The sequence below is a fragment of the Saccopteryx leptura genome, chromosome 2 (assembly GCF_036850995.1).
Source record: "Saccopteryx leptura isolate mSacLep1 chromosome 2, mSacLep1_pri_phased_curated, whole genome shotgun sequence".
Classification (NCBI taxonomy): domain Eukaryota; kingdom Metazoa; phylum Chordata; class Mammalia; order Chiroptera; family Emballonuridae; genus Saccopteryx; species Saccopteryx leptura.
Window position 1 is genome coordinate 373,141,731 of NC_089504.1, and position 27,835 is coordinate 373,169,565.

Sequence of the window (27,835 nt, forward strand, 5' to 3'; positions counted from 1 at the left end):
TGGGATGGTGAGGACCCAGGTTCGAGACCCCGAGGTCACCAGCTTGAGCGCGGGCTCATCTGGTTTGAGCAAAAAAGCTCACTGGCTTGCACCCAAGGTCTCTGGCTCAAGTGAGGGGTTACTCGGTCTGCTGAAGGCCTGTGGTCAAGGCACATATGAGAAAGCAATCAATGAACAACTAAGGTGTCGCAACATGCAACAAAAAACTAATGATTGATGCTTCTCATCTCTCCGTTCCTTCTGTCTGTCCCTGTCTATCCCTCTCTCCGGCTCTCTCTCTGTCTCTGTTAAAAAAAAAACAAAAACAAACAAACAAACAAACAAAAAAACAACAACATTGTTTGAATAGAAAAATAGTGTATCCTTTGGGTTTCTTTCTACCTCTTTTGTTGCTGGCCCCATTGACTATCTTATGGATTTAACAAATAATTTTTGTGTAGGTAACTATCCAAATTCTAATTCTAATACCAACCTTTTTCTGAGCTTTTCCCAAAGTAATTACTATGCATCTCATGCTGGAGATTTTGCTGACACTTCATCATTCCAGCTCTCCTCCCCAACCAATAATCTTCTAATTTCTGCCAATGGCATCGTCATCATCAGATTCTCCCAGGCACCATGTTTGAACATTTGAGGTTCCTCGTATTCCTCCCCTCCTTCTCTTTCATTGACTCCTGAGGTGAATGACTTACATTTTGCATCTGTCTCCTTTCTAATCACACTGTACCTGTCCTAGTTCTACCCATATTTATTTTTTCCCCCATAACACAAAAGGTTCCTGGTTGACCTCTTTGCCTCTGGGCTCTACTTTATTGCTCATATGACTGTCACTCTCAATTTTCCTAATAGCTAATGCTAGTTATATCTTTGTCCAAAGATTCCTATGGCTCCTCAGTCTCTTTTTGGCAGTGATACTACTAACCACCCCACCTTTGCTATTTATCACTCTGTGCTCCAGTGAAGTGAAATACTTACGTTTTCTCATATATGCCTGTTTTCCAGTGCCATGCCTTTGCTTACATTGTGCCTTGCTTCTTATTCTCTCTCTCTTTTTTTTTAAAGGCTGAGCCATTTTTTTTTATTTATTTTTTATTCATTTTAGAAAGGAGAGAGAGAAGAGGGGGAGGAGCAGGAAACCTCAACTCCCATATGTGCCTTGACCAGGCAAGCCCAGGGTTTCGAACCGGCGACCTCAGCATTTCCAGGTGGACGCTTTATCCACTGCGCCACCACAGGTCAGGCTTATTCTCTCTTGACACTGTATATGCATGTCCTGTGTGTATTCCCAGAAAACCTCAGATGTAATTTTTATGATCCTTGCCTGATACCCTCAGCCAGAAGTAACAACTTCTTCCTCCTCTTTATTCCTTAAAAATGCAGGCACTTCTTAAGCAATGTCACCCCAATGAATTCAATTTTTAAAAAATGTAGGCAGTTCTCTTAGGCCATTTATGACTTTCCAGCTGGTACTAATACATCTACAAGTTTTATCCCCTTTGCCAGATTGTAAAGTCCATTTAGTTATGTTCATTCAACAAATATTTTTCAATGCCTATTAGGTACAGTGCAATGCTAGATTGTGAAGGGACAAAAATGAACAAAACATGGTTCCTCCCCTCAAGGGACTCATGGCCTAATTAAGGAAACAGTAAAAAAACTAAATGATTATATTTACTTTATAAATAATGTGTCAGAGGTGTATACAGAACGCTTTGAGGAGTACAAAGGAGGTTTTAAATTTTAAAATTATGACCATACCTACCTTATTTTTCTTAAATGTTCTTTCTTTAATGAAACAGTGGTGATAATATACAGCTGTTTCAATTTAATGTTTTATTTGGAAAACCTAACTTAAAATTAGCAACTCCAATTAAAACATTTTTTTAATTGGGCCTTGATATTCAAGAATCAAACTCTCAAAAGTATTAGTGGATTAGTATTCCCTGGAGAGCTTAAAAATAATAAACTGATTCCTTTATATCACCTTAGTCTTAGTGATTTAAAAAGTCTAAGGTAGGGGCTTAGGAATTTGCCCTTTTACAAATCTTAGTTGATTTGGATTTGCATCCTGATTTGGGAGCAACAACACAAGCCTCGTTTACCTCACCTGAATAGGTGTTGGATAATAAAGTGTCAAATGAATGAATGAGCGCTGCTCATATAAGTATACATTAGGGATATAAACTTTAGTGTTTTTTTTTCCCAACAGTGAAATGCAAACATCTTAGGTGTACATGAAAGAGAACCCTTAGGAGAAAGTCTAATTCTTAAGAAGATAGAAGAAACAGGAGGTTATTTTAGAACTTTTTAGTTAAAAAAATTTTTTTCAAGTGAGTAATTTTAAGTTATTAAGTGAGAGACAGGAGGCAGAGACAGATTCCCTCATGTACCTGGACCAGGATCCACCTGGTAAGCCCCCTACTGGCAATGCTCTGACCATCTGGGGCCATTATACCATTGCTCAGCAACCGAGCTATTTTAGTGCCGGAAGCAAGCCCATGGAGCCTTCCTCGGCACCCAGGGCCAACTTGCTTGAACCATTTAAGCCATGACTGTAGGAGGAGAAGAAGGAGAGAGAAAGAGAAAGAGAGAGAAAGAGAGAGAGAAGGGGAAGGGGGGTGGAGATGCAGATGGTCGCTTCTCCTGTGTGCCCTGACTGAGAATCGAACCTGGTACTTCCACATGCTAGGCCGATGCTCTACCAATGAGCCAACTGGCCAGGCCCAAGACTTTTTACTTTTATTCACAAAGAGTGATAAATGAAAACACAGTACTCTACAAATAACTTGGTAACTGACATGAGCATATTTAGGATGAAAAATTATTGTTTAAGAATTGCAAGACTGCCCTGGCCGGTTGGCTCAGTGGTAGAGCGTCGGCCTGGCGTGCAGGAGTCCCGGGTTCGATTCCTGGCCAGGGCACACAGGAGAAGTGCCCATCTGCTTCTCCACCCCTCCCCTTACCCCTCCCTCTCTCCTTCCTCTCTGTCTCTCTCTTCCCCTCTGGCAGCCGAGGCTCCATCAGAGCAAAGATGGCCCGGGCGCTGGGAATGGCTCCATGGCCTCTGCCTCAGGTGCTAGAATGGCTCTGGTCATGGCAGAGCAAGGCTCCAAATGGGCAGAGCATCGCCCCCTGGTGGGCATGCTGGGTGGATCCCGGTCGGGCGCATGCGGGAGTCTGTCTGACTGCCTCCCCATTTCCAGCTTCAGAAAAATGCAAAAAAAGAAAAAAAGAATTGCAAGACTAGCTAGGCTTATGGTAGCACAGTGGATAGAGTGTTGACTTGGAATGCTGAGGTCGCTGGTTGGAAACCTTGGGCTTGCCCAGTCAAGGCACATATGACAAGCAACCAATGAACAGCTAGAGTGAAGCAACTACTTCTCACTTATCCCCATCCCCTCCTCTCTCTGTAAAAAAAAAAAAAAAAAAAAAAAATTAAATTAAAAAAAAGAAAGAAAAGAAGAGGGAATAAAAGAGCCCTGACAGGATCGCTCAGTTGTTTAGAGCAGTGGTAGTCAACCTGGTCCCTACCGCCCACTAGTGGGTGTTCCAGCTTTCATGGTGGGCAGTAGCGGAGCAACCAAAGTATAAATAAAAAGATAGATTTAATTATAGTAAGTTGTTTTATAAAGATTTATTCTGCCAAACAGCGAAAATCTGACATAAAGTACTTGGTAAGTAATTATTATTATATACTTTAACTTGCTATAACTCTGCTTTATAACATTTATACAGTAAAGTTACTTCCCTACTTTATAAATCACCATTACTGTGGAACCAGTGGGCGGTTAGAAAATTTTACTACTAACAGAGATCCAAAAGTGGGTGGTAGGTATAAAAAGATTGACTACTGCTGGTTTAGAGCATCATCCTGAAGCACAGAGGTTGCCGGTTCAGTTCCCAGTCAGGGAACTTACAGGAATGGATCAAAGTTTCTCTCTCTTTCTCCCTGTCCCTCCATTCCTCTCCCACTTAAATTAAAAAAAAAAAAAAAAAAATTGTAAGACTCGGTAAGGGCCTCTCAATGTCATTTAATAAAAAGTGGGTAACATTTTAAAGTCAAGGACATTCATAACTGGGGCAATAAACTCCTATTAATGATCCTTCAGTGACCTGAAAATGCAAATAAAGTTTTTTTTTCAGGATCTAATTTTAGATTGAAAATTCCCTACATCATTTTTCAACATTTCTTTGTCATATCCATGTTATTAGAGTTTGGTATTGATTACACAGTCCCAAATCATGAATATCGGGACCACTGTTCTGAACTCAGGTAATTTCACTTGCTTTTTTTCTCTTAGCATTTATATTCGTAGGAATTTAGAGATCCCTGAGTTCAAGTTCCTGATTTTGTGGGCAGGGAAACAGGCCCTAGGGATTATAACACTCATCCAGGACTCCACAACAGAACTGACTTGACTTACCAGTCACCTGGTACTGTTTCCACACATATTGTCATAGCAACACTTGTACTTGTTAACATGTTGCTTCACCCTCCTTTCACCCTTTAGATTTAACTTTCTTCATGATTTAGACCATTGTACATTTATTTTTCATGGAATTAAACAAATTGGTGAAGTGAAGCAGGTTTTTAATATTCACACTTGACAGAGGGGAGTTCAAATGATGAAGGACCTTTGGCTTGCCCATAGTTACACAGCTGTACTAGTCAGCTCTGGCCGCCATAATGAATTACTATAAACAGGGTGGCTTAAACCACAGGAATTTATTTCTCATAGTTCTGCAAGCTGGGAAGTCCAAGATCATTGATGAGAACTTTCTTCCTGGCCTCCTTCTATCTCCTTCCATGGAAGAGGGTGCAATGAAGTTGTGAGGAAGAAGCAAGCTCTCTGATCTTTTCCTATAGGGACACTAATCCCATTATGAGGACTCCAACCTCAGGATTTTAATTCTAATTATCTCCCAAAAACTCTATCTCCAAACACCATCACATTGGGGGGTCAGGGCTTCAACGTATATGAACTTTCAGGAGGTCACACTTTAGTCCATAGCAATAATACTAGGACTAGAACTCAGCATAATTGGTTTTAGTGTGTGGACCCTGAGAAAGAAGATACCTACTAAGAAGGGCTTCTGGTGGTTAACTGGGCTCAAATTTGAAAAACAAACAATCAAAACAGAGCCTAATAGCCATTTCTACACAGAGGTCTTGCACACAAAATATACTTTAGGGAGAAGCCTGTATTGAACAGCCTGTCTCTGCATCTCTGCACTGAACTGCTTGCCTGTACTGTGTTTCTGCCATTGGAGCCAGCGTGATAAAGAAATTCCCGAAATTTTATTTCAGCCAACAAGACTGAAGCTTTGGAACTACAGAATTGTACCGGTTCAACCAATCAGTGTGTTTCTATTTTGACCAATCAGGACAGATCCTTTTGGACCAATCAAACTGCAAGGATTTAGAGTCCTCATTTGCATGAAGACAAACCAATTAATGGCCAGGGTGGGGACTTCTGTCTATATCAGCCAGCTCCCTGCTGCCTTTGGTAATATACTTACTCCTTTCACTGGTGGCTGTGTTTCCTTGTCTAGGGTAGTTTGGACCGCAGGAGCACTGCTGAGCAAAGCAGAGTGGACCAAGAGCAGAGTTGCCTAGCTGAGGAGGGGCCTGGCCCGGGAGCTGCCTCACAGCTCTGCTGTTTTCAGTCATGCTCTATCACCATTGAGCCATATTGCACTGAATAACGTTTCCTTCTTTACTGCACCCCAAATTGGGGATTCCTTTTGGGGTTAAAGTCGTTTCCACGACTATCATTTGACAGATGACACGGCAGAAACTGTTGAAAGTCTTCACTGTGAGAAAGCCCTGCTGTATGCCTTACTCAAGTTTTGCCAGTGGCGTAAGAGAGGCATAGAAATAAGGAAGGGAGCAAGTGCTATAATGGGATATAGCACTCTGGGGATTCAGGAGGTGATGACATTACATCCAATTGAGCAGAGAAAGAATACAAATGCTCTCAACAGGTAAACGTTGGAGAGTAGACATTGCAAGCCTAGGAAGGGCTATAATGAAAAGGTATGGGTTGTGTAGGGAGTACCGGGCAGAGCCTGCTTGATTGCGGGGAACTGTGCATGTCACACAATAAGGCTGGAAAATCAGTGTTCTCATTGCCCCGATCTGTTTAATCTATGGACACTGTTTCTCCCTATTTACTGTTTACTGGGGTAGAGACCCTGCTCTCCATTTATTTGGTTGAACCTAAAGGGACTAGCAAGGACTCGACATAGGGTTGGTTATAAATCTCATGACTATTGAAAGAAAACAAAGCCCCGGTGAGGGCGTGCCAGTTGTGAAATGGGGCAGCAGAACGTTTTCCCAGTTGAAGTGGAAATGCAGAGAAAAAAGGCGCAGAGAAGCAGTTCTCTTGCTAGCGATCTTAATCCGAAGAAAGAAAGACGATCTTTTGCTATAACACAGGAAAGCGGACCTGGGCTTAATGTCAAAAGTGGTCCTTATACCGCTGGTCTCCATGGGAGGTAGCTAGTGTCCACTGGGAAGGAAGGGTAAGAATAAGGCCTAACGAACAGAGGTCAAAAGCGTGGAAAACACCGCCCGGCCGCGAGAAAAGGACGAATCCGGTCCGGCGACCTGAGCCCAGGAAAGGGGCGCGCCCTGTGCAGGGGTCGGGAGAGGAGGAAACTGCCTCATTTACCCTTTCGCTGCTTCGGAAGAGTGCCGTGGGTAACCCTGCCAAGACTGGGGGAAATTTATCCTGTTTTTTAAAAATCCTGTTTTTAATAAAACCATTTTTCAGAACCAAAAAGAGGGCGGTATTCAAAGGCATCTGAAAAATACGCCGCAGGGGCGGGGGAGCGGGGCGTGCCCTAATCAGGAGGCTACAGGCGGAGGGACCCGTGCAGCTCGGCCCGATTACTGCGCAGGGTGCAGGCGGCCCTTGCAAGCTGCAACGAGGCCCGAGGCGGGTGAGGAGCCCACCGGTCGAACGCCCCAACGCCTCGCCACCTAGGGTCAGGCGGGGGCGGGGCTGTCAGTGGCCGGGGGCGAGGCCCAGAGCGCGGTTGAGGCGGGCGAGAGATGCAGGCTCCTTCGTTCCAATTGGGTCTGTGCTGACCAATTCGCGGTGCCTTAGAGAGGCTCTACGGACCATCATTGGTCAGTGGAGAAGGAGGGCGAGGCTTTATGAAGTCAGTTCCGGTCGGTGTAAAACCCCCGGGGCGGCGGCGAACGGGCTTCAGATGCCTTTGGGTTGCGGTGGGAAAGGTCCTACTTTTCGTGTGTGAGCTTCAGGCCGATCGCTAGAGCGACCTGGCGAGGGATGGCGGCCACCAGGACCGCGGCCGCCGCGGCCACAGGCAAATTCTTGATCCTGCTGCTGCTCGGGATCACAGCCCCCGCCGCAGCGCTGGCTGGCTACATCGAGGTGGGGAGCGAATGAGCGCCCGAGCGCAGTCCCTTCCTCACGCCGTGGGAGCTCGGTCTGGGGGCGGGCGCGCGGGGGGAGGTGATGGTCCGGCGCTGCGGCGGGTCCGGCGCTCCCTCCCCCCGTCCATGCTTGGTGCAGTGCTTAGCGCTGGAGGTCGGGCTGTCTTCGGCCGCTGCAGAGGCCAAATGAAAGACATCGGGGCTGCCGGGGGCGGCGGACCGCGTCGGCGCCCCAGCCCCCATCCCGCCTTCGGCCCCGCCGCCTCCTCGTGGGCGCCGCGCGGTTCGGGCGACCACCGATGCGAGCCTCGGTCGGTCGGCAGGTCCGGTCCCCGGGGTGTCCTCGGGCTGAGGGGGCCGCGCGCTCCCCGTGGACGGTGGTGGGCTTTCCCCGCGGGAAGTGGCGGATGCATCTTTTGTTGGCGCGGTGGGCTCGGTTGGGGGATGCAGTTTCCTGGGGCGGCCCCGTGGAAGTGCTGAGGTGTGGGGCGAGCGCGCTGGGGCTGCACGGAGAGAGCGCTCCTGCACCGGGCGCGGGTATCCCTCTGCTTCCTGCTCGCCTGCCTCCCTCTCCAGGAGGTCCACCGCGTTGGCACCAGGCCCTGGAGAGGAATTGCTAAATGGGACCTTATGCCTGAGTCTAATAAAAAGCGGACAATTCTCTGGTGACGGTGTAGCTCCCATTTAAGATTGAGTTTCCGCGAGTCGGGGAGGTAAAAACTCTTTGTAATCGTACTTTTTTGGTGTCAGGATTTAAGTAGCTCTGCATCGCATAACCCTGTGAACATCTCTCTGCTGCGACGTGGTTCAGTGGCATGGATTCATGGGCGACCCGCTGGGGTTGAGGCCCCGGGAACAGGCGGGTCGCTGGGGTCGGTGTGAGTTCTTCAGTGAATCTGGAGACCGCCGCTTCACAGAAACCTTCCTGTTCTCAGAGGGACTTGGGACTTTATTTTTACGTGCATTCTTGAAATGGCGCTTGAGCAGTTGGACTGGAATGGGTGTTTCTGGTGTTGTCCTTTATATTCCTTTCCCCTCTTCACTATTTTAAAAATTACAATTGGTTTTGCATGTTTAGCCAATTTCAGAGAGAAGTGAAACAGGATTTGATTGCATAGGCGACATCGACAGAGCTTTCTAATAAAAACCCCAAGTTAAAATGTTCTACAGAACGTTTATATATTTCCACGGGTAAAAACTAAGCAAGAACAAACTTTCGGATGGAACGGCTTAAAACGTTTGTATTTATTCTGCTTAAAGCTTTATGAAAAATGACTCTTTAGGGGGGGAAAAGGTTAAATTTTAAGTAGAAATAGTTAATGCTATCTAAAAATGCTTTTAGATTACGACTACTTTAGCTTCCACACAATGGTTGGTTTAATTTATATCTTTGATCTCCGTGCAAGCTACATCAGTGGGATGGGAGGGGAAGGGAAAAAAGGATTTTGTATAAAATATAGAACTTAAAGCTTACAAAAATCAGTATTCACATTTGAACCTTACTTCCCCAGTGATAGGAGTAACTTTAGGCAATAGTGAATTTACAATAAAGAATTAATCAGTTTTAAAGAACATTTTTCTGTCTAGTTTAAGCAGAAGGTTAACATTGATATGTCTGCAAGAAAGAATTAATATTAGAATTAGTTGTGAATTAAATTTTGATTGTTACCCACAATATTGTTCAGTTGAAAAGTCTGGCTAGATAGAAAGCAGGAATTAGACATTCCCCAAAACAGTTTTTAAATGTTATTTTATGCTAATTCCTGTTCTTCCGAACTAGTATTTTTGCCCACACTAAATTATTTTTCAATTTTTTTTTCTGTCAAGCAGGCAGAATTTTATTCACATGTATATATTTTGATTTTATTTACTTGTCAGGCACAGAATTGCTTAAACCTTAATTTAGGTGGGAATGTCCTAAATCGGGATGTCTTTGGGAAGGTCCTTATTGAGATCAGCCAGAGGGATTCTAGCCAAATCCCTGATCAGGTTGCTTGGCACAGAATTATTAATTGGAGATCTTTAGTGTTGCTTGGTGTTGACTGGATTAATCTCTTACACCTGTTTAAAAAGAAAAAAATACCTCTGTTCTCAGGGTCACTTCCTCTTTTAAATCCAGGACCAATCCTGTAATGTGCATGTTCCCATTTGGAATTCTCAAGCAGTATTTGTGCTGAAACTCTGCTCACTATAGAGTGGATATTGAGGCTACTGAGAGCCAGAACTTGAGTTCTTTCTGCCGCGTTTAAAAGTAAGTGGGCCATTTGATAGCCAGTTTTTAGGAAAGTCAAACTCAGTAGGACACATGCAGAAGGTAAAGGCTTTGTGTCGGTATATTTCTGAGTGGTGGTACAGGGGATGTCTGATTATGACTTGGAGAGGAACCAGTGCTTCTGATAGGACTGTCCTTATTTTATCATTACTGTGTTAAAAATCTTTTGGTAAATGTGATAAACTAAGTTTTACAATCAGGTCCTCCTTTCATAGAGGGGATTTGTTTCATCTAAACCTGTCTGCCCCATGGTGTAGCCACATATAGCTGCTGACCTTGCATTTTGGATAGTGTGATTCAGAAATGAATTTTCCATTATATTTCATTTTAATTAGTTTACTTTACATTTAAAGATTGGTACTCCAGTGATTGGAAAACTTTTAACTATGTTTAAAACAGTTTGGTTAGATGAATCAACTTTAACTGTACATTTTATGAAATATAAATGCAGATCAAGTATTTCCTATGAAATTTTAGAATTAGCATAGAACTGTACTGTAGTTGTAAAATGCCCACCAGATTTTGAAGACTTAGTATGAAAAAGATATAAAATCTCAATAATTTTTACATTGACATTGAAATGATAACATTTTGGACATTGGCAAAGTAAAATGTATTAAAATTTCTTTTAATTTTTACTGTGGCTAGTATAAAATACATCTAGGGCTCATATATTTCTAGTGAATTGCTAATTTGATGTCTTGCTTGAAGTTGGTCCTGCGTGTGTTTTTATTAACACAATTTAAAATACACTGCTCTTTTTCCCCCAATAAACTCTTGCTTGAAGTTGATGTAGTGTGAGCTTAAGTGTTTTCTTAGGAGAATTTTGAATTATTTTTTCTCTATTGCTTTTTTTTAATTAAATTTTATTTAGAAGTAATTTTAAGCTTACAAAAATTGCAGAATTGTATAAACAACTCTCATACCCTTTACCCAGAACCACCAGTTGTCAACATTTCCCTGCTTAGCATTTGCTTCATCATTCATTGTTACTCATTTTTTGCTGATCTGTTTGAGATGAAGTTGCATACATCATGCCTCTTGACTCCTAAAAATTTCAGTGTGTGTTTCCTAAGAACTAAGAACGATGTTTTACATACCCTTAGCATAATTGCCAACTTAAGGAATTTTAACATTGGTGCAATACTTTCATCAAATCAAATACTGTCTGTATTCTAGTTTGTCAGTTGACCCAAGTAATACCTTTTGTAGCATTTGAAAACATGGTTATTTTTTAAAGCTAAAAAGCTTTAGAATTCTTGGCACTAATAAGTGAAAGGTTATTTTTTCCAAATATGAAACTTATTTGATATTGTTGACTTTGGAAAATCAAAATTTAAAAACCTTTCAAGAGTCTTTAATTGCATTATTTTCTGTTGCAGAATTCTCAGGCTTTTGAATTTATTTTTTTTTTAGAATAACAGAATTTCTAACTATAATATAGGTGTGCTGCTCACTAAAAATAAAAAACAGATGTAAACATAAGAAATGAAAAATAATTTGAGGTCCTATTATCCAGGAAATCGCAGAGTAAACATTTTGGTGTTGTATATCCTCTGGATCTGTCAGGTACATACATTTTATGAAAGTGGCATTTATTGCATATATTGAACCTGGCACCTAACAATTGTTTTGAAATGCCCTGAAGTGAGCTATTGAAAGAAAATAAAGTTACCTCTGTGTGATCAAAAAGTAAGGATAAGTATTTGTACAGTAATTATAGTCTCTCTGGTGGGGGCAGTTTGAGGGAGAATTGGAAAATCTCCCACAATTCAATTTTCTTGAGTTGTTTTTTAGAAAGTGGGATTAAACTAGATTACTTCGATGCTTAACTATACTTAATGTAGTGCACCCTGATTTATGGCCTGAAATGGTAGGTGAGCCATGGAGGCACATTTAAATAGAAATGAATTTCACCTCTTTTGTATCAAGTATAACTAATAATTACTTTTGCTAAGAGAATTTTTCTTACATAAGTACAGTGAAGTCTTTTAAAATGAAATCTCTTAAACATAATTGTAATCTATTTATTAATTGACTTGAAGGAGGGAGGGAGAGAAAGAGAAACATTGATTTGTTATTCCACTTATTTCTGTATTCATTAGTAGATTCTTGCATGTGGCCTGACTGGGGATTGAACCCCTATAACTTTGGCGTATGGGAACGATGCTCTGAGCTCCTGCGCCAGGGCTAACTATAATCTGTTTTTAAGATAGGAATTGTCATTTGTTATTCACACTACTGGTGTTAGATACTAAACAGAACAGTAGTAAAAACAAATAATGCGTAGTGCTTTTTGCTCTACTAAATGCTCTTGCATGTGATTTCTAGGCCCCACCCCTAGAGATTCTCATTGAATCCATCTGGGATTTTCCTTTTCAGATGCTCCCCAGGTGATTCTTCTGTGTAAACAGGGAAAAACAAAACTCTAGCAAACAAAAAACCCCAACAGAACTCATTTAGGTACACTTATATAAGTCTCCAGATATTCTGGTGAAGTAGGTATTCTTATCCACCTAAAAAGGGAGTCAGAGAGCATGGGTCTTGGGTCATGCAGTGGGGCCAGCATTTGAAGCTGTTTGTCCTATTCTCAGGATGTTTCTCTTTCCTCTGCATCAAGATGTTTCATAATGTTTCCCTTTTGGTTGCAGATTTTTTTTTTATGCACATCTGCCTGTCTTTCCCAGTACCAAAAAACCTGATAGGAATATTTTCTTTGAAAAAAACTCAATTTCATAGAAACTACTACATATCATAAATCAATATATATAGCAAACTGGTAACAGTGGTGTTATCCTTGAAGAATGTAACTACAGGGGATTTTTATGTTTTTACATGTTTTATGGCTTTAAAAATTTTTTTAATACTAGTAAGCTTGTTTAATCTTTATATTCTGCAAAGTCTTTTTAGAAAATATGACCCCTTATATCCTATAGAAATCATGGAATGGCGTTACAGTATTTGGAAGAGAAAATGCTACAGGCACCAGATTTACATTCATTGGCATAGTTGACAGGAAGAAGTTGATTCAGTAACCAATATGACTGGAATAAGAGTTTGGTGGTCCAGCCTGACCAGGTGGTGGCACAGTGGATAGAGCATTGGACTGGGATGCAGAGGACCCAGGTTCGAGACCCAGAGGTCGCCAGCTTGAGTACGGGCTCATCTGGTTTGATCAAAAAGCTCACCAGCTTGGACCCAGGGTTGCTGGCTCTAGCAAGGGGTTACTTGGTCTGCTGTAGCCCCAAGGTCAAGGCACATATGATAAAGCAGTCAATGAACAACTAAGGTGCCACAATGAAAAAAACTGATGATTAATGCCTCTCATCTCTCTCCGTTCCTGTCTGTCTGTTCCTACCCTATCCCTCTTTCTCTGTCTCTGTAAAAAAAAAAAAAAAAAAAGAGTGTGGGGGGTTCAGAAAAAAAAGGATAATGAGCATTTGGAGGAGGGTGCCTATAGGGCTGGTTAGTTAGAGCTCAGCACAACCTTTCTAAACTGCTGTTACCAGCCTCAAGCCGCAAGGTTGCAGCCTGGCTGTTACAGTTCTGCAGAACATGCTCTGATGTGATAGGGGTCAGGGGAAGAAGAGACAGTCTTTTCTTGTATATCTCCTTTTAAGTGAAGAAACCTTTCTCAAATCCCACCAGCATGAGACCCCCTCCCCCAGAGTCTTCCTGGACTTAATTGGAGCAGATGGCTTCCAGCCAAACCAGAGGGCAATGTGACTTCTGTGATCAATTTAGACTTTGGATTGGGTTCTGTTGGAAAAGAGGACTAAGGGTGTTAGGGAGATAACAACCCAACACCTACTACAAGTGCATTCTCCATTTGGGAGGATACATAACTGGGCTAGCCGGAAAGAAAACGAATTTATTCTCACCAAAAGTATCTGCATTACAAGTTTGGTGGTGAAAAGGAGACATTGGAGGAATGTCTCACACTGTGCAGTTACTAGGATTTGTAGCACTTCATTTTGAGGAATATTACAATCCAGAATAAAGTGACTGAAATGGTGAAGTATATGGGAAATTTAATATGAAACATGGATGAGCTCTAAGGGAGATCTTTCGCCTAGAGAAGAAGATAAGGGATTTATTTAGTGGTGGTGGTAAAGAACAGAAGTATTGCCTGACCTGTGGTGGCGCAGTGAATAAAGCGTCGACCTGGAACACTAAGGTTGCCAGTTCGAAACCCCGGGCTTGCCTGGTCAAGGCACATATGGGAGTTGATGCTTCCTGCCCCTCCCCCTTCTCTCTCTCGCTCTCTCTTCCTCTTTCCCTCTCTCTCTAAAAAATTAATAAAGTCCTTAAAAAAAAAGGGAAAAAAAAGAAGTATTTTTGAATATTTTATCTTTGTTTTTGGAAGGCTAAGTAGGCAAGTTGTTTAGGCTGAAGCAGAATTTTTACCTGGAGAAATGAGCTGATACAGAGTGTAGGACCTTTATTTTACTCCCTTTAATTCTGGATATTTCAAACATAGTGTAGTAAATTTATAAAAGATATTCATATATTCACCACCCCATTTTGTTAAAATTTTAACACTTTCATGTTTGACTTAGCCTTTTTTTTGAAAGAACTGAAATATTCTAGATACAGGAATAAAACATTATAATACAAAGGCCTTTCAACTTTTCCACATTCCATTAACCTTCCCTTCCAGAAGTAACTCTTATCTTGAGTTTGGGAGTTTAGCATTTCCATTCATGTTTGCATGTTGAGAGAGACCCCTATCATCTCTTTGGATTCCAAAGAAACTTGCTTTGGCTCTTAGAGTTGTAATAAATATTGGTTTATCAGTGTAATGTTCATTGTTTGACAGTGTGTTATGATGGTTTTAGGAGATAAGAATGCTAAGGTACTTGAACTGTAAGTAAAGGTAGTCCCAAGCTTACAAATATCCGTGCCAAACTTACAGAGCACCATTTCCAGCCCTCGCCAATCAACAGAAGCTCCTAAGTATTTTTTGAGTTTTTAAAATTTTTAAAGTACACAAAAGAGAAAAATTTATTGCTTAGTGTATTTTCATAAAACAGATGCTTGTGCAACTACCACCAAGGTCAAGAAATAGAACAGCCTTTCCCCCAGTAACTGTTACCTTTTATTGTCAAATTACTTCTTGCTTTTCATTATAGTTTTACCGCCTAGCACTTATTCCTTAACACTGTAGTTTAGGTTTTCTTGATCTCTAGTTTTATGTAAATGAAATTCTTCTGTTTGTATTCCTAAGGATCTGGCCTCTTTCACCAAACATGGTTTTGAGAGTCCTTTTTATTGTTGTGTATAGTTACGGTTCATTTGTTGCCATTGCTGTATAGTACTCCATTGTGTATGAAGAAACCACAATTAGTTCTGCTGTTTACATTTGGGATGTTTTCATTTTGAGGTTATTGAGATAATGCTGTTCTCTCTGTGGCTTGCCTTTTCATTCTCTTAACAATGTGTTTTGAAGTTCTTAATGTCTGATTTATCCAGTTTTTCTTTTTTAAGAAAGTTATTTAAAATGATGGTTTGGTGCTTTTTCTGTCCTATTTGAGAAGTCTGTTCCTACTCTGAGGACATACAGTTATTCTTCTGTGTTGTAGATTATAAGCCTTTTGTTTTGCCTATCGCATTTGGAACTACAGTTTACCTGGAACTGATTTTTGTTTGGTTATGAAGTATTTTTATCTTTCCATATGGATATCTAGACCATACCATATGGCTGTCCAGCCTGTACCATTTATTGTTAAGGTTATCTTTGCCTTCTGTTTTCCCGTGATACCTTTGTTGTTAATATCTCTGTATTAGTGAATCTGTTTCTGGGCTCTCTTAATCCATTGGTTTCTTGTCTGTTCTGGTACCAAGTCCACAATGTCTTAATGACTGCACTTTATTTTTAAAAATATTTATCTATTTAAGTGAGAGGAGGGGGAGATAGATAAACTTCTGCATGCACCCTGACTGGGATCCACCCAGCAACACATCTGGGGCCGATGCTCAAATCAACTGAGCTAGCCTCAGTGCCAGGGCCCTGTGCTTGAACCAGTGGAGCCACTGGCTGTGAGAGGGGAAGAGGGAGGGGGAAGAGAAGCAGATGGTCACTTGTGTACCTTGACCTGGGATTGAATGTACTTTAAAATAAGGTTTTATATCTACTAGGGCAAGTTCTTGGTTGTCTTTAGTAATGTTTTAACTATTCCTTGACCCTTTTCTTTTTATATACATTTGCCACACTTAAATATTTTATTTATTGATTTTAGAGAGAGGAGAGAGAAAGAGAAAGGGAGGGAGGGAGGGGGAGGGAGAGGGAGGGGGAGTGGGAGTGGGGAGGAGGGGGAAGTACAGTATTAGCTCAGTAGTAGTAGTTGCTTCTCCTTTGTGCGCTGACTGGGCAAGCCTGGAGTTTCTAACTGGCGACCTCAGCATTCCAGGTCAACATTCTCTAGCCATTGACCACCAGTCAGGTTATATTTGTCACATTTAACCAAAAACAACCACCTGTTGAAATTTTGACTGGGATTGCATTGTCTGAAGTTCAGTTGGGAGAAAATGACATTTTTCTAATGTTGTCTTCCAGTCCAGAAACATATGGCATATACTGTTATTTAAATTCTCCCTAATTACCTTCAGTGTTTTTACGGTGTTTTGCATAAGATTTATTCATAGATATATACTTTTTTTAATGGCATCTTTAAAATTTTTTGATTGTCATTTTGTTATGGAAATGTAGTTAATATATTCAAATTGATTTTGTGTTCAGGAGTCTTGCTAAGCTTGTGTACTACTAATTCTAATAATTTATCTGTAATTTTGAAATTTTCTGAGTATATTTTATGAATTGTGACAGTTTTATTTCTTTTCTTTCAAACCTTGTATCTTTTTTTTTTTTTTTTCTTTACTGCACTGGCTAGGACTCTAGTAAAATGTTGAAGAGAAGTGATATTGGTCTTGCCAGTTAGCTGGGTCAGTTAAAACATCATCCCAAAACAACAAGGTTGCAGGTTTGATCCCGTCAGGGAAAATATGGCAAGCAACTAGTGAATTCGCAACTAAGTGGAACAAATGAATGCTTCTCTCTGTTTCTCTGTCTTCCCCTTCCTCTCTCTCTCTCTCTAAAATCAATCAAGAAAAAGAGAAAAGGAGTTGTATTAGCTGGTATTTTTGTCTAACTGCTGATCTCGGAAAATATATTTCACCATTCATGTTATATTTGTTGGTTTTTTGTACTTTATCAGATTAAGGAAGAGCTTCTTTATTCTAAGTTCAGAAAAAATTCTTGTCACAAAGGAATGTTGAATTATTTGGGAGCACTTTTTTTTTTCAACTATTAAGATGATCATTTGGTTTTTCTTTTTAGATAGTGTGAAATACAGTAATTGAATTTTTAAATATACAAATGACTTTGCATTCTTGAAATAAACCAAACTTAGCTCCTTTATTTTCTGGATTTGGTTTGTTAAAATTCCTTTCAAGATTTTTGCTCTATGCTTAAAAGTGAGTTTGACCAAAGAAGTTGGGGTACCTGACCTGTGGTGACAGTGGATAAAGTGTCGACCTGGAATGCTGAGGTTGCTGGTTTGAAACTGGGCTTGCCAGGTCAGTGCCCATAAGAGAAGCAACTATGTGTTGATGCTTCCCACTCCTCCCTGTTCCCAACTCCCATCTCTTTCTTCTCTTTCTCTCTCTCCTCTTTCAAATCAGTAAATAAAAATCTTTAAAAAAACACCTGAGTCTTAGACGGATGTAACAGAGGAAATCTGGTCATTTTTTAAAAATAAAACATCGTTCAGATTTAAATATAAATAAAACGAAAATAATGTAAGTTATTTATCTTTTCTCTGCGGAACAGTACCAAATGGCCTACAGACCAGTACTGGTCCGCGGCCCGGGCGTTGGGGACCACTGATTTAGGAGATTTGGTCTAAATTACCTAGTTGGCCACAATTGGAAGTTAGTTTCCTTGAAATTAGATAGTTACTGAAAGTTTATAGAGAGAATCTGTGTGTTTTTTAAGTAATTAGGGAAAAATAGACAAATTGGAATAGAGTGGCAGATTCTGCTGATGGTTGGATTAATAATTATAATAGTTATATTTATGGTAAAATTGCTATGTATGGTGTGGTGTGTTCATGGAAGACTTAGAATAATCTTTTGAGACAGAACCTGTGGTTTTCTCCTGTTTTATAAATGCTGGAACTGGGGCTAAATTAACTTGACCATGGTCACAAATCCATAAAAGTGATGAATTGCTTCGCAGGTTTGAGCAGATGGCCTGGATTGGATGCCTGGAGAAGAGATATCCCAGGGTGGGACGTGGGCACCAAAGGTATATGGATGAGGTTACCAAACAGTCAACTTTTAGGCAAAAATTTGTATTAGATAACTTTTTTTAGAGGACAGAGAGAGAGAAGGGGGGAGGAGCAGGAAGCATCAACTCCCATAAGTGCCTTGACCAGGCAAGCCCAGGGTTTCAAACCAGCACCCTAAGTGTTCCAGGTCAACGCTTTTATCCACTACGCCACCACAGGTCAGGCTGCATTAGATAATTCTTTGTAATCAGAAGGAAAAAAAAACTCTTCTGAGGTTGTTTCTCAATATTTTTTCAATACTAACTCATTATTCATAAAACTTAAATTTACAGAAATTATACATTATTACTTGAATATGTATTATCTGTTTCAGGAACCTATATGCTACTTTTTACACTCTCTCATTGAAAATGATTGTGAGAATCTAAATTGACTTTACAAATTATTATGACTCTTAGTATGTATCATATGTTAAAAGAAAAATATGATTATTGTAAAAAAAATTAGAAAATAAAAGTAAAGCCAAAACAAAATGAGAAAGAAATGAACTATAATTTGTCATCCAGATAAATTGCTTTTTAAATTTTTTCAGTCTTTTTTTTTTCTGTACATTTAAGTACAGATTTTCCTTTACATGTTTATAACCTATCCTACCCCTGCCCCCACTTGACATATTGAATAACTTTCCAAACCATTAAATATTTTACAACCTTGCTTTTAATTGAAGCACTTTTTATGGTTTGGAGCTTTTGAACTTTCTGCATTTTTAAGTGTACAGTATCCACCATCTAAGTTGCCTTCCATACTCTGAATTTGGAATACTTAGCCTGATACACAGACATTTTGAGTTATTTCATCAAGAATGCTACCTATTAGCCAGTGGCTGGATATTTGCCAGCACTGTTGGAGCTTATTTGAATATTTGATTGCATTTTGCCTTTATTTTAGAAGAATGAGTGAAAAAATGGGAAGAAAAATGCTTATTTTATTGGCGTGAAAAATGGTTTGATGGAGTTGGTGCTTATTTGGTCCTTTAAGTCAAGTCTTTGAACTTAAGTGAATATGCAGTTGGCGCAATTATGTTGGAAATGTTAAGGAATGTTTATGAAATGGTAGGATTAAGCTCTTGAGGATTTTTTCCCATAAAATATTAGGTATAACTGAGATTTGTACAAAATATTAGCTTTCGAGTAGCAGAACCCCCAAGTAACAGGCATATCTTTAAACTTGCTCATCTTTTCAGGAATATATTACATGGAAAAGCAAAGGTGCCTGACCAGGCGGTGGTGCAGTGGATAGAGAGTCGACCTGGGATGCTGAGTTCCCAGGTTCAAAACACCAGGGTCTCTGACTTGAGTGCAGGCTTGCCATCTTGAGAGCAGGGTCACCAGCTTGAGCTAAGGATCATTGACATAATCCCCTGGTCCCTGGCTTGAGTCCCCTGGTCAAGGCACATATGGGAACCGATCAATGAACAATTAAGGTGACATAGCTACCTGTTGATGTTTATTATTTCTCTTTCTCACTCCCCCTTTTTCTCTCATGCATGCGCTAAGAAATAAAAGCAGAGGTCTTCCTATTTTATAATAATTAATTCATTCCTTTATCATTTGATATTTACATTTCTAATTTTTCTCTAAGCAGTTTGCATTGGCTTTATCTTTTTTTATCCTTTTTAACTGAATCTTACATTGACATTTTAAGAGTCCTTGGATATAACTTTTCAGCCTGATCAGGCAGTGGCACAGTGGATGGAGTGTTGTTGACCTGGGACGTTGAGGACTCAGGTTCAAAAACCTGAGGTCACCAGCTTGAACCAAGGGCTCACTAGCTCAAGTGCAGGGTTGCTGGCTTGAGTGTGGGACCATAGACACCCCATGGTCGCTGACTTGAACCCAGAGGTTGCTGGCTTGAGCCCAAAGGTCGCTGGCTTGAACAAGGGTTCGCTGGCTCAGCTGAAGGCCCATGGTCAAGGCACATATGAGAAAGCAATCAATAAACAACTCAAGTGCTGCAACTACAAGCTGATGCTACCTACCTCATTTCCTGTCTGTTCCTCTCTCTCTCTCTCTCTCTCTCTCTCTCTCTAGCGTGCGTGCTCTCAAAAAGAAGTCCTTGGATATAACTTTTCAAAAATTGTAGACTTGCCTGACCTGTGGTGGCGCAGTGGATAAAGCGTCGACCTGGAAATGCTGAGGTCGCCGGTTCGAAACCCTGGGTTTGCCTGGTCAAGGCACATATGGGAGTTGATGCTTCCAGCTCCTCCCCACTTCTCTCTCTCTCTCTCTCTCTCCCTCTCCACTCTAAAATAAATAAATAAAAAATAAAAAAAATTTAAATATATATAGATGACTTTCTTTAAAAAAAAATTGTAGACTTTCTGTGCTAATTAGCTCACATTTTATTTTTAATTATTGATTTTAGAGAGACGGGGAAGGAGGGAGATAGATATCAATTTGTTGTTCCACTCATTTCATTCATTTATTGGTTGATTCTTATATTTGCCCTGATCCAGTATTGAACCCACAACCTTGGTGTACCGGGATGATGCTCAACTAACTGAGCTAGTGGCCAAGGTTAGCACACATTTATTAAATTGCGACATGCAGGACACTGTCACAGAACAAATGACACTAGTTGAAGCAACAAACAGTTCCTAAGATGATAAATAAAGCAAATCTTTTATGTTGTTGGAAAAATTATAGTAGTTCTTAAGTCTTTTATAATAGATTATTTTCATTCTGGCTTATCTTTTTTAAACCTATCTTTTATAGTAGATTATTTTCATCTGGCTTATCTTTATAAAACCTATTTTTATACAATTTACTTCTAGACGTTTTACATTGTGAGCCACAAGACACAAAAATTTCTCTAGATTGTACAATTTAAAATCCATAGATTTTGTGTGTGTGTGTGTGTGTGTGTTGAAATATACATAACATAAAACTGACTGTTTTAATCATGTTTAAGTGCAATTCAGTGCTATTAAGTATTCATAATGTCAGGCAACCATCAACCCTGTCCATTTCCAAAAATAAAAAAAATTTTTTTTTAATGTTTATTGTATTGGTTTTAGAGAGAGAGAGGGAGAGAGACAGGAACGTCAATTTGTTCCTGTATGTGCCCTGACTAGGGATCAAACCAACAATCTTCACGCTTCGGCATGATGCTCTAACCAACTGAGCTATCTGGCCAGGGCCAAAATATTTCAGGAACAGAAAAACAGAAACTTTATACCCATTAAACTGTAACTCCCTATTCCCTTCCCCCAAGCCCCTGGAAACCTATCAATGAGTTTGTCTATTCCAGGTACCTCATGTAAGTGAAATTATGCAATATTTGCCCTTGTGTGTTTGTTTTATTTCACTTATAATGCTTTCAGAGGTCATGTATCAGTGTCGTTTCTTTTTAAAGCTGAATAATCCGTTGTGTATATATATACAACATTTTTTTTTCATTTGTTAATAGACATTTGGGGTGTGTCCACCTTTTGGCTACGTAAAGAATGCTTCTGTGAACATTGTTGTATAAGCTGTATATCTATTTGAGTTCTTTCTTTCAGTTCTCAGGTACATACTGAAAAGTGGAATGGTTGGATATGGTAATTCTATGTTTCTTTTTCTTTTTGTTTGTAATTTTATGTTTAACTTTTTGACCACTGCCAAACTGTTTTTCCATAGTGGCTGCACTCTTTTCTCCACATCCCCACTGACACTTGTTTTCTTTTTTTTAGTAATAGCCAGCCTAACATGGGTGTGAAGTGGTGTCTCACTGTGGTTTTGATTTTGCATTTACTTACCTGATGAGCAGTGATGTTGAGCAATTTTTCATGTTGGCCAATCACGTATCTTCTTTAGAGAAATGTCCATTCAGGTCTTTTTGAGTTGAATTTTTGTGCTGGTTGTTATTAAGTTGTAGGAATTCTTTATATATTCTGAATATCAATCCCTTATTAGATACATGATTTACAAATACTTAAACTCATTCTCTCATTCTATAGGTTGTCTTCATTCCCTTGCTAGTGTCCTTTGATGCACAAAGGTTTTTTTTGTTTGTTTTTTACTTTTCTGAAGCTGGAAACAGGGAGGCAGTCAGACAGACAGACTCCCGCATGCGCCCGACCGGGATCCACCCGGCACACCCACCAGGGGGCGATGCTCTGCCCATCTGGGGCGTCGCTCTGTCACGACCAGAGCCACTCTAGCGCCTGAGGCAGAGGCCACAGAGCCATCCTCAGCACCCGGGCAAACTTTGCTCCAGTGGAGCCTTGGCTGCAGGAGGGGAAGAGAGAGACAGAGAGGAAGGAGACGAGGGGGAGGGTTGGAGAAGCAGATGAGCGCCTCTCCTGTGTGCCCTGGCCGGGAATCGAACCCAGGACTTTTGCACGCCAGGCCGACGCTCTACCACTGAACCAACCGGCCAGGGCCAGGTTGTTTTTTTTAGTTGATAGAGAAAGAAAGAAAGAAACATAGGTTTGTTGTTTCACTTATCCATTGGTTGATTTTTGTATGTGCCCTAACCAGGGATCAAACCCACAATGTTGGCATATCGGGATGACACTCTAACCAATTGAGCTACCTAGCCAGGAATACAGAGATTTTTAATTTTGATGAGGTCCAAGTCAGCCATTTTTTCTTTTTGTTGACTGTGCTTTTGGTAACGTAGCTAAGATATGCCAAGTCAGATGTGAAGATTTTAATTTTTTTTCTAAGAGTTTTGTCTTTATAGGTCTTAGTTGAGATCTTTGGTCCACTGGGAGTTCATTTTTTTTTTTTTTCCTGAAGCTGGAAACGGGGAGAGACAGTCAGACAGACTCCTGCATGCGCCCCACCGGGATCCACCCGGCACGCCCACCAGGGGCTACGCTCTGCCCACCAGGGGGCGATGCTCTGCCCCTCCGGGGCGTCGCTCTGCCGCGACCAGAGCCACTCTAGCGCCTGGGGCAGAGGCCAAGGAGCCATCCCCAGCGCCCGGGCCATCTTCGCTCCAATGGAACCCTGGCTGCGGGAGGGGAAGAGAGAGACAGAGAGGAAGGGGGGGGGTGGAGAAGCAAATGGGCGCTTCTCCTATGTGCCCTGGCCGGGAATCGAACCCGGGTCCCCCGCACGCCAGGCCGATGCTCTACCGCTGAGCCAACCGGCCAGGGCCTGGAGTTCATTTTTATATATGGTTTAAGGTAAGGGCTATTCTTTTGCAGGTGATTATCCAGTTTTCTCAATAATATTTGTGTTGAGATACTTCCCTTTCCCCATTGAATGGTCATGGCACCTTATCAAAAATTATTTTGACTATATATGCAAGAGTTTATTTCTGAGTGCTCTATTCTATATGTATTTTTTTAATGCTAATAACACTGTTTTGATTATTGTACTTTTTTTTGAGGAGGCAGTCAGACAGACTCCTGCATCCGCCCAACCGGGATCCACCCGGCACGCCCACAAGGGGGTGATGCTCTGCCCATCCGGGGCATCTCTCTGTTGTAACCAGAGCCACTCCAGCGCCTGGGGCAGAGGCCAAGGAGCCATCCCCAGCACCCGGGCCATCATTACTCCAATGGAGCCTCGCTGCGGGAAGGGAAGAGAGAGACAGAGAGGAAGGAGGGGGGAGGGGTGGAGAAGCAGATGGGTGCCTCTCCTGTGTGTCCTGGCCGGGAATCGAACCCTGGACTTCCGCACGCCAGGCCGACGCTCTACCACTGAGCCAACCGGCCAGGGCCAATTATTGTACTTTTGTAGTGAGTTTTGGAATCAGGAAGTGTGAATCTTTCAACTTGTTCTTTTTCAAGATTGTGAGAATCCATGTGAACTTTAGGATGGGTTTTTAAATTGCTACAAAAAATGTTGGGATTAATATGGGTTTGCATTGAATTAGACTACTCTGAATAGTGTTGTCATTGTAACAGTATTAAGCCTTCTAATCCTTAAATGCCTTTGGTTTTTAAAGTAAATTATTCTAATCAAATTTCTTAGATTTGACAGGATATGATTAATTTTAGTTCATACTATGACACCTGAGTGTTAGATGAATTTTATGCTTTTTAAATTAACTGCCAACTCTCCTAACTGTAATGCCTTGTACGTAACCTAAAACTGATTGAAAACGTGCAGGCTGAAGACCAAATGGAACCGGAACTTGAGTTTTATTTGACTCTCACTGTGGTATTTATGGGTTTCATAGTATTTGAAATTCAAGTTAAACATCACCATTTCCAAATAACATAAAATTTTAAGTTAAAAATGCCCTTGCATTATTGGAAGAATCGGGAAGATGCAGCAGCAGTGCTGAAGTAGCAGCAGGCTCCCTCCAGTTGTCAGAGACGCCGTGCTCTCCCTCAGGGAGGTGGAGTATAGGTTGCCTTTTTTTTTTTTTTAATTAAGTGAGAAGAGGTAAGGCAGACGGACAGACGCCCGCATGCCCCCAACCAGGATCCACCTGGCAAGCCCCCTACAGGGAGATGTTCTGTCCATCTGGGGCTACTGCTCCATTGCTTGGCAACCAAGCTGTTTTAGTGCTTGATGCAAGACCAGGGAGCCATCCTCAGCACCTGGGGCCACCTGGGCCACCTTGCTCCAACCATTCGAATCCTGGCTGCAGTAGGAGAAGAGTGAGAGTGAGAAGGGGGGAAGAAAGAGAAGCAGATGGTCACTTCTTCTGTGCCCTGACCAGGAATCAAACCTGGGACATCCACATGCTGGGCAGATGTTCTACTGCTGAGCCAAATGGCCAGGGTTGCGGTTTTTGTTTTAAACCCTGTTTGCTCCTGTTAAACAGTTTCTACTCTTGTTGAAAAGAGGAGAAAGAGATGAGCAGGATGAAGGAGAATCATTCTAATACAAGCCAACATGGATCACCTAGATTTGGCTTGGATACATACTAAGTTACCAGATAGTATTACATACCTAAATAGCTACTTGACCTGCCAGTTTTTGAGGGGTTCAAGGTGAACTAGTTCTGATGCCATTGTAAGACTATTTAGAAGAAAAACAAGGAGGGATTTTTGTAGACAAAGTATGCGTGCTATACTTGTTCTTATTTTTGTAGACTGTGTGCTAATGTGATACTGAAAATTACTGCAGAGCTTAAATACTGAAGAGACTTTTTTTTTCATGGTAAAGGTACTATTGGCAGAAATAATTTCTCCTTACATTGTTTGGGTTGATATGTCATTTAGAGGCTGATCTAACTATTACTAAGGACATGCAAACAATTTTAGTAGAGTTTTTAAATAAAAACATACACATGTATATGGATATATACACCTATACATTGTGAATTATAGTGTTACATTAAAATAATTTATTTGGGAATTTTTCCTTTTTTAGTTATTAACTGATTTTAGAGAGACAGGGAGAGGAAAGGGGGGGGGGGAGAAGCATTCATTTGTTGTTCCACTTAGTTGTACATTCATTGGTTGCTTCCCATGTGTGCCCTGACCAGGGATTGAACCCATAACCTTGGTGTTTCGGGACAATTCTCTAAGCTAACTGGCCTGGGCTCATTTGGGAGTTTTTAACTATAAAATATATAAAATGAATTTAACAAGGTGGTTGTCATTTTTATATCCAAAATGTAATGGTTTGGAATTTGCTGATGGTTGCCATGCTCTCGTCTGCTTTTTATTGATTTGTTTTTATGGAGTATCTCAATTCAGATAAAAATGGCATGTTATTATACAGAGTAATTGGTTAAACTTGGCTGTAAATCATCAAAGGAAGAAAGTTTAGCACAAAGTAAAAGATGGTTTGATTACTCCAGGGGGGAAAATGATTAGATAAATTTAAAGAAAATCAGTGTTTGAGGAAGGCTACAAGCACTGGTGCAGAAATATCACGGTTTTCTTAGAAATTTAGTTGAAATTGGGAGAGAGAGATCACTGGACCTACACCTTTGGGAAAATAGCTGGCTCCTTCTTTGACATAGTGAGGCATTCAGGTACAACATGAACTGGCAATGAGAATAATTCAGGCATGTAAACCTTTTTTTTTTTTTTTTTTCTTTTTCTTTTTCTGAAGCTGGAAACGGGGAGAGACAGTCAGACAGACTCCTGCATGCGCCCGACCAGGATCCACCCGGCACGCCCACCAGGGGCGATGCTCTGCCCACCAGGGGGCGATGCTCTGCCCCTCTGGGGCGTCGCTCTGCCGCGACCAGAGCCACTCTAGCGCCTGGGGCAGAGGCCAAGGAGCCATCCCCAGCGCCCGGGCCATCTTCGCTCCAATGGAGCCTTGGCTGCGGGAGGGGAAGAGAGAGACAGAGAGGAAGGAGGGGGTGGGGGTGGAGAAGCAAATGGGCGCTTCTATGTGCCTTGGCCGGGAATTGAACCCGGGTCCCCCCGCATGCCAGGCCGACGCTCTACCGCTGAGCCAACCGGCCAGGGCTAGGCATGTAAACTTGAAGGAAATAACAAGGTTCTTAGAGCAAGAAAGGGTACTCATGCTTGCTCCAGGGAAGTTTTCAAGAAGAAATCATTTTCTTTTTGTGCTTCATTAGATTTTAAGAACATTCAGCCACTCTTGCCCATGAAACGTTCCAAAAGAACTTTTATGATCTAGATACTTAGGTTGATAACATTTGTGTCTATTCTTTTTCTCTTTATTATCATATTTGTTCAGGAATAGACTTCAAATTTGTAATACTATGCCTGTAGAAAATATAGTATCATCAGTGTCCCTTTCTTTGTGGCTACTTTTGACTGCCATTTAGAAAATAATCAGACAGTAATTGGGGGTCTCTTATATCAGTGGTCCCTAACCTTTTTTGGGCCACAGGCCGGTTTAATGTCAAAATATTTTCACAGACCGGTCTTTAGGGTGGGACGGATAAATGTATCACATGGCCGAGACAAGTGTCAAGAGTGAGTCTTAGACGGATGTAACAGAGGGAATCTGGTCATTTTTTAAAAATAAAACATCGTTCAGACTTAAATATAAGTAAAATGGAAATAATGTAAGTTATTCTTTCTCTGCGGACTGGTACCATATGGCCTACGGACCGGTACCAGTCCGCGGCCCAGGTGTTGGGGACCACTGTCTTATATGACAGAGATTGTGAACCCTTCCCTTTCATTAAAAATAGTTTTTTAAATTTATTGATTTTTTTTTTTTTAGACAAGAAGGTGGAAGGGGTGGAGAGACTGATTTATTACCTCACTTATCCATGCATTCACCAGTTGATTCTCTCACGTGCTCTGACTGGGGATTGGCCCTCAATCTTGGTATATTGAGACAATGCTCCAAACCAACTGAGCTTTCCAGCCAGGGCTGAGACTCATCCCCCCACACTTTTTTTTTTTTTTTTTAGGTGAGTGGAGGGAAAATGGTGAGGCAGACTCCTGCATGAGCCACAACTGGGATCCACTTCACAAACCCTGTCTGGGGCCAATGCTCGAATCAGTTGAGCTATTTTTAGCACCCGAGGCCTATGCACTTGGACCAACTGAGTGCCTGGAGTCACACTCAAACCACTTGAGCCAATGGCTGTAGGAGGGGAAGGGGGAGAAAAGAGGGAGAGGAATGAGGGAGAAGCAGATGGTTACTTCTCATGTGCTCTGACTGCGGATCAAACCTGGGACATCCATATGCTAGGCTGATGCTCCATCCACTAAGCCACCAGCTAGGGCTTTTCTAAAAGGAAGAGAGGGAGAAAATGAGAAGCATCAACTCATAGTTGCAGCACTTCAGTTGTTCATTGATTGCTTCTCTAGCCAAACCAGTGACCTTTTGGCTCAAACCAGCGATCATGGGACCATGTCAATGATCCCACACTCAAGCCAGATGAGCTCATTCTCAAGCCAGGTGACCTTGAGGTTTTGAACCTGAGACCTTAGCATCCCAGGTTGATGCTCTATCTGCTGTGCCACCACAGGCCAGG

General features: G+C 41.3%; 1 protein-coding gene across 4 annotated transcripts in view; it reads left to right on the forward strand.

Annotated features, from left to right (window-relative positions):
• Positions 1–7,191: 7,191 nt before the first annotated feature.
• Positions 7,192–27,835, forward strand: part of APLP2 (amyloid beta precursor like protein 2) — a 75,854-nt gene continuing 55,210 nt past the window's right edge. For 2 of the 4 annotated variants that reach the window (XM_066365240.1, XM_066365241.1), the window contains exon 1: positions 7,192–7,403. In XM_066365240.1, the coding sequence (XP_066221337.1) occupies positions 7,299–7,403 (105 nt within the window). In that variant the 5' untranslated portion in view covers positions 7,192–7,298. The remainder of the gene's footprint in view (positions 7,404–27,835) is intronic. The other 2 variants (XM_066365238.1, XM_066365239.1) reach the window with 1 other exon arrangement.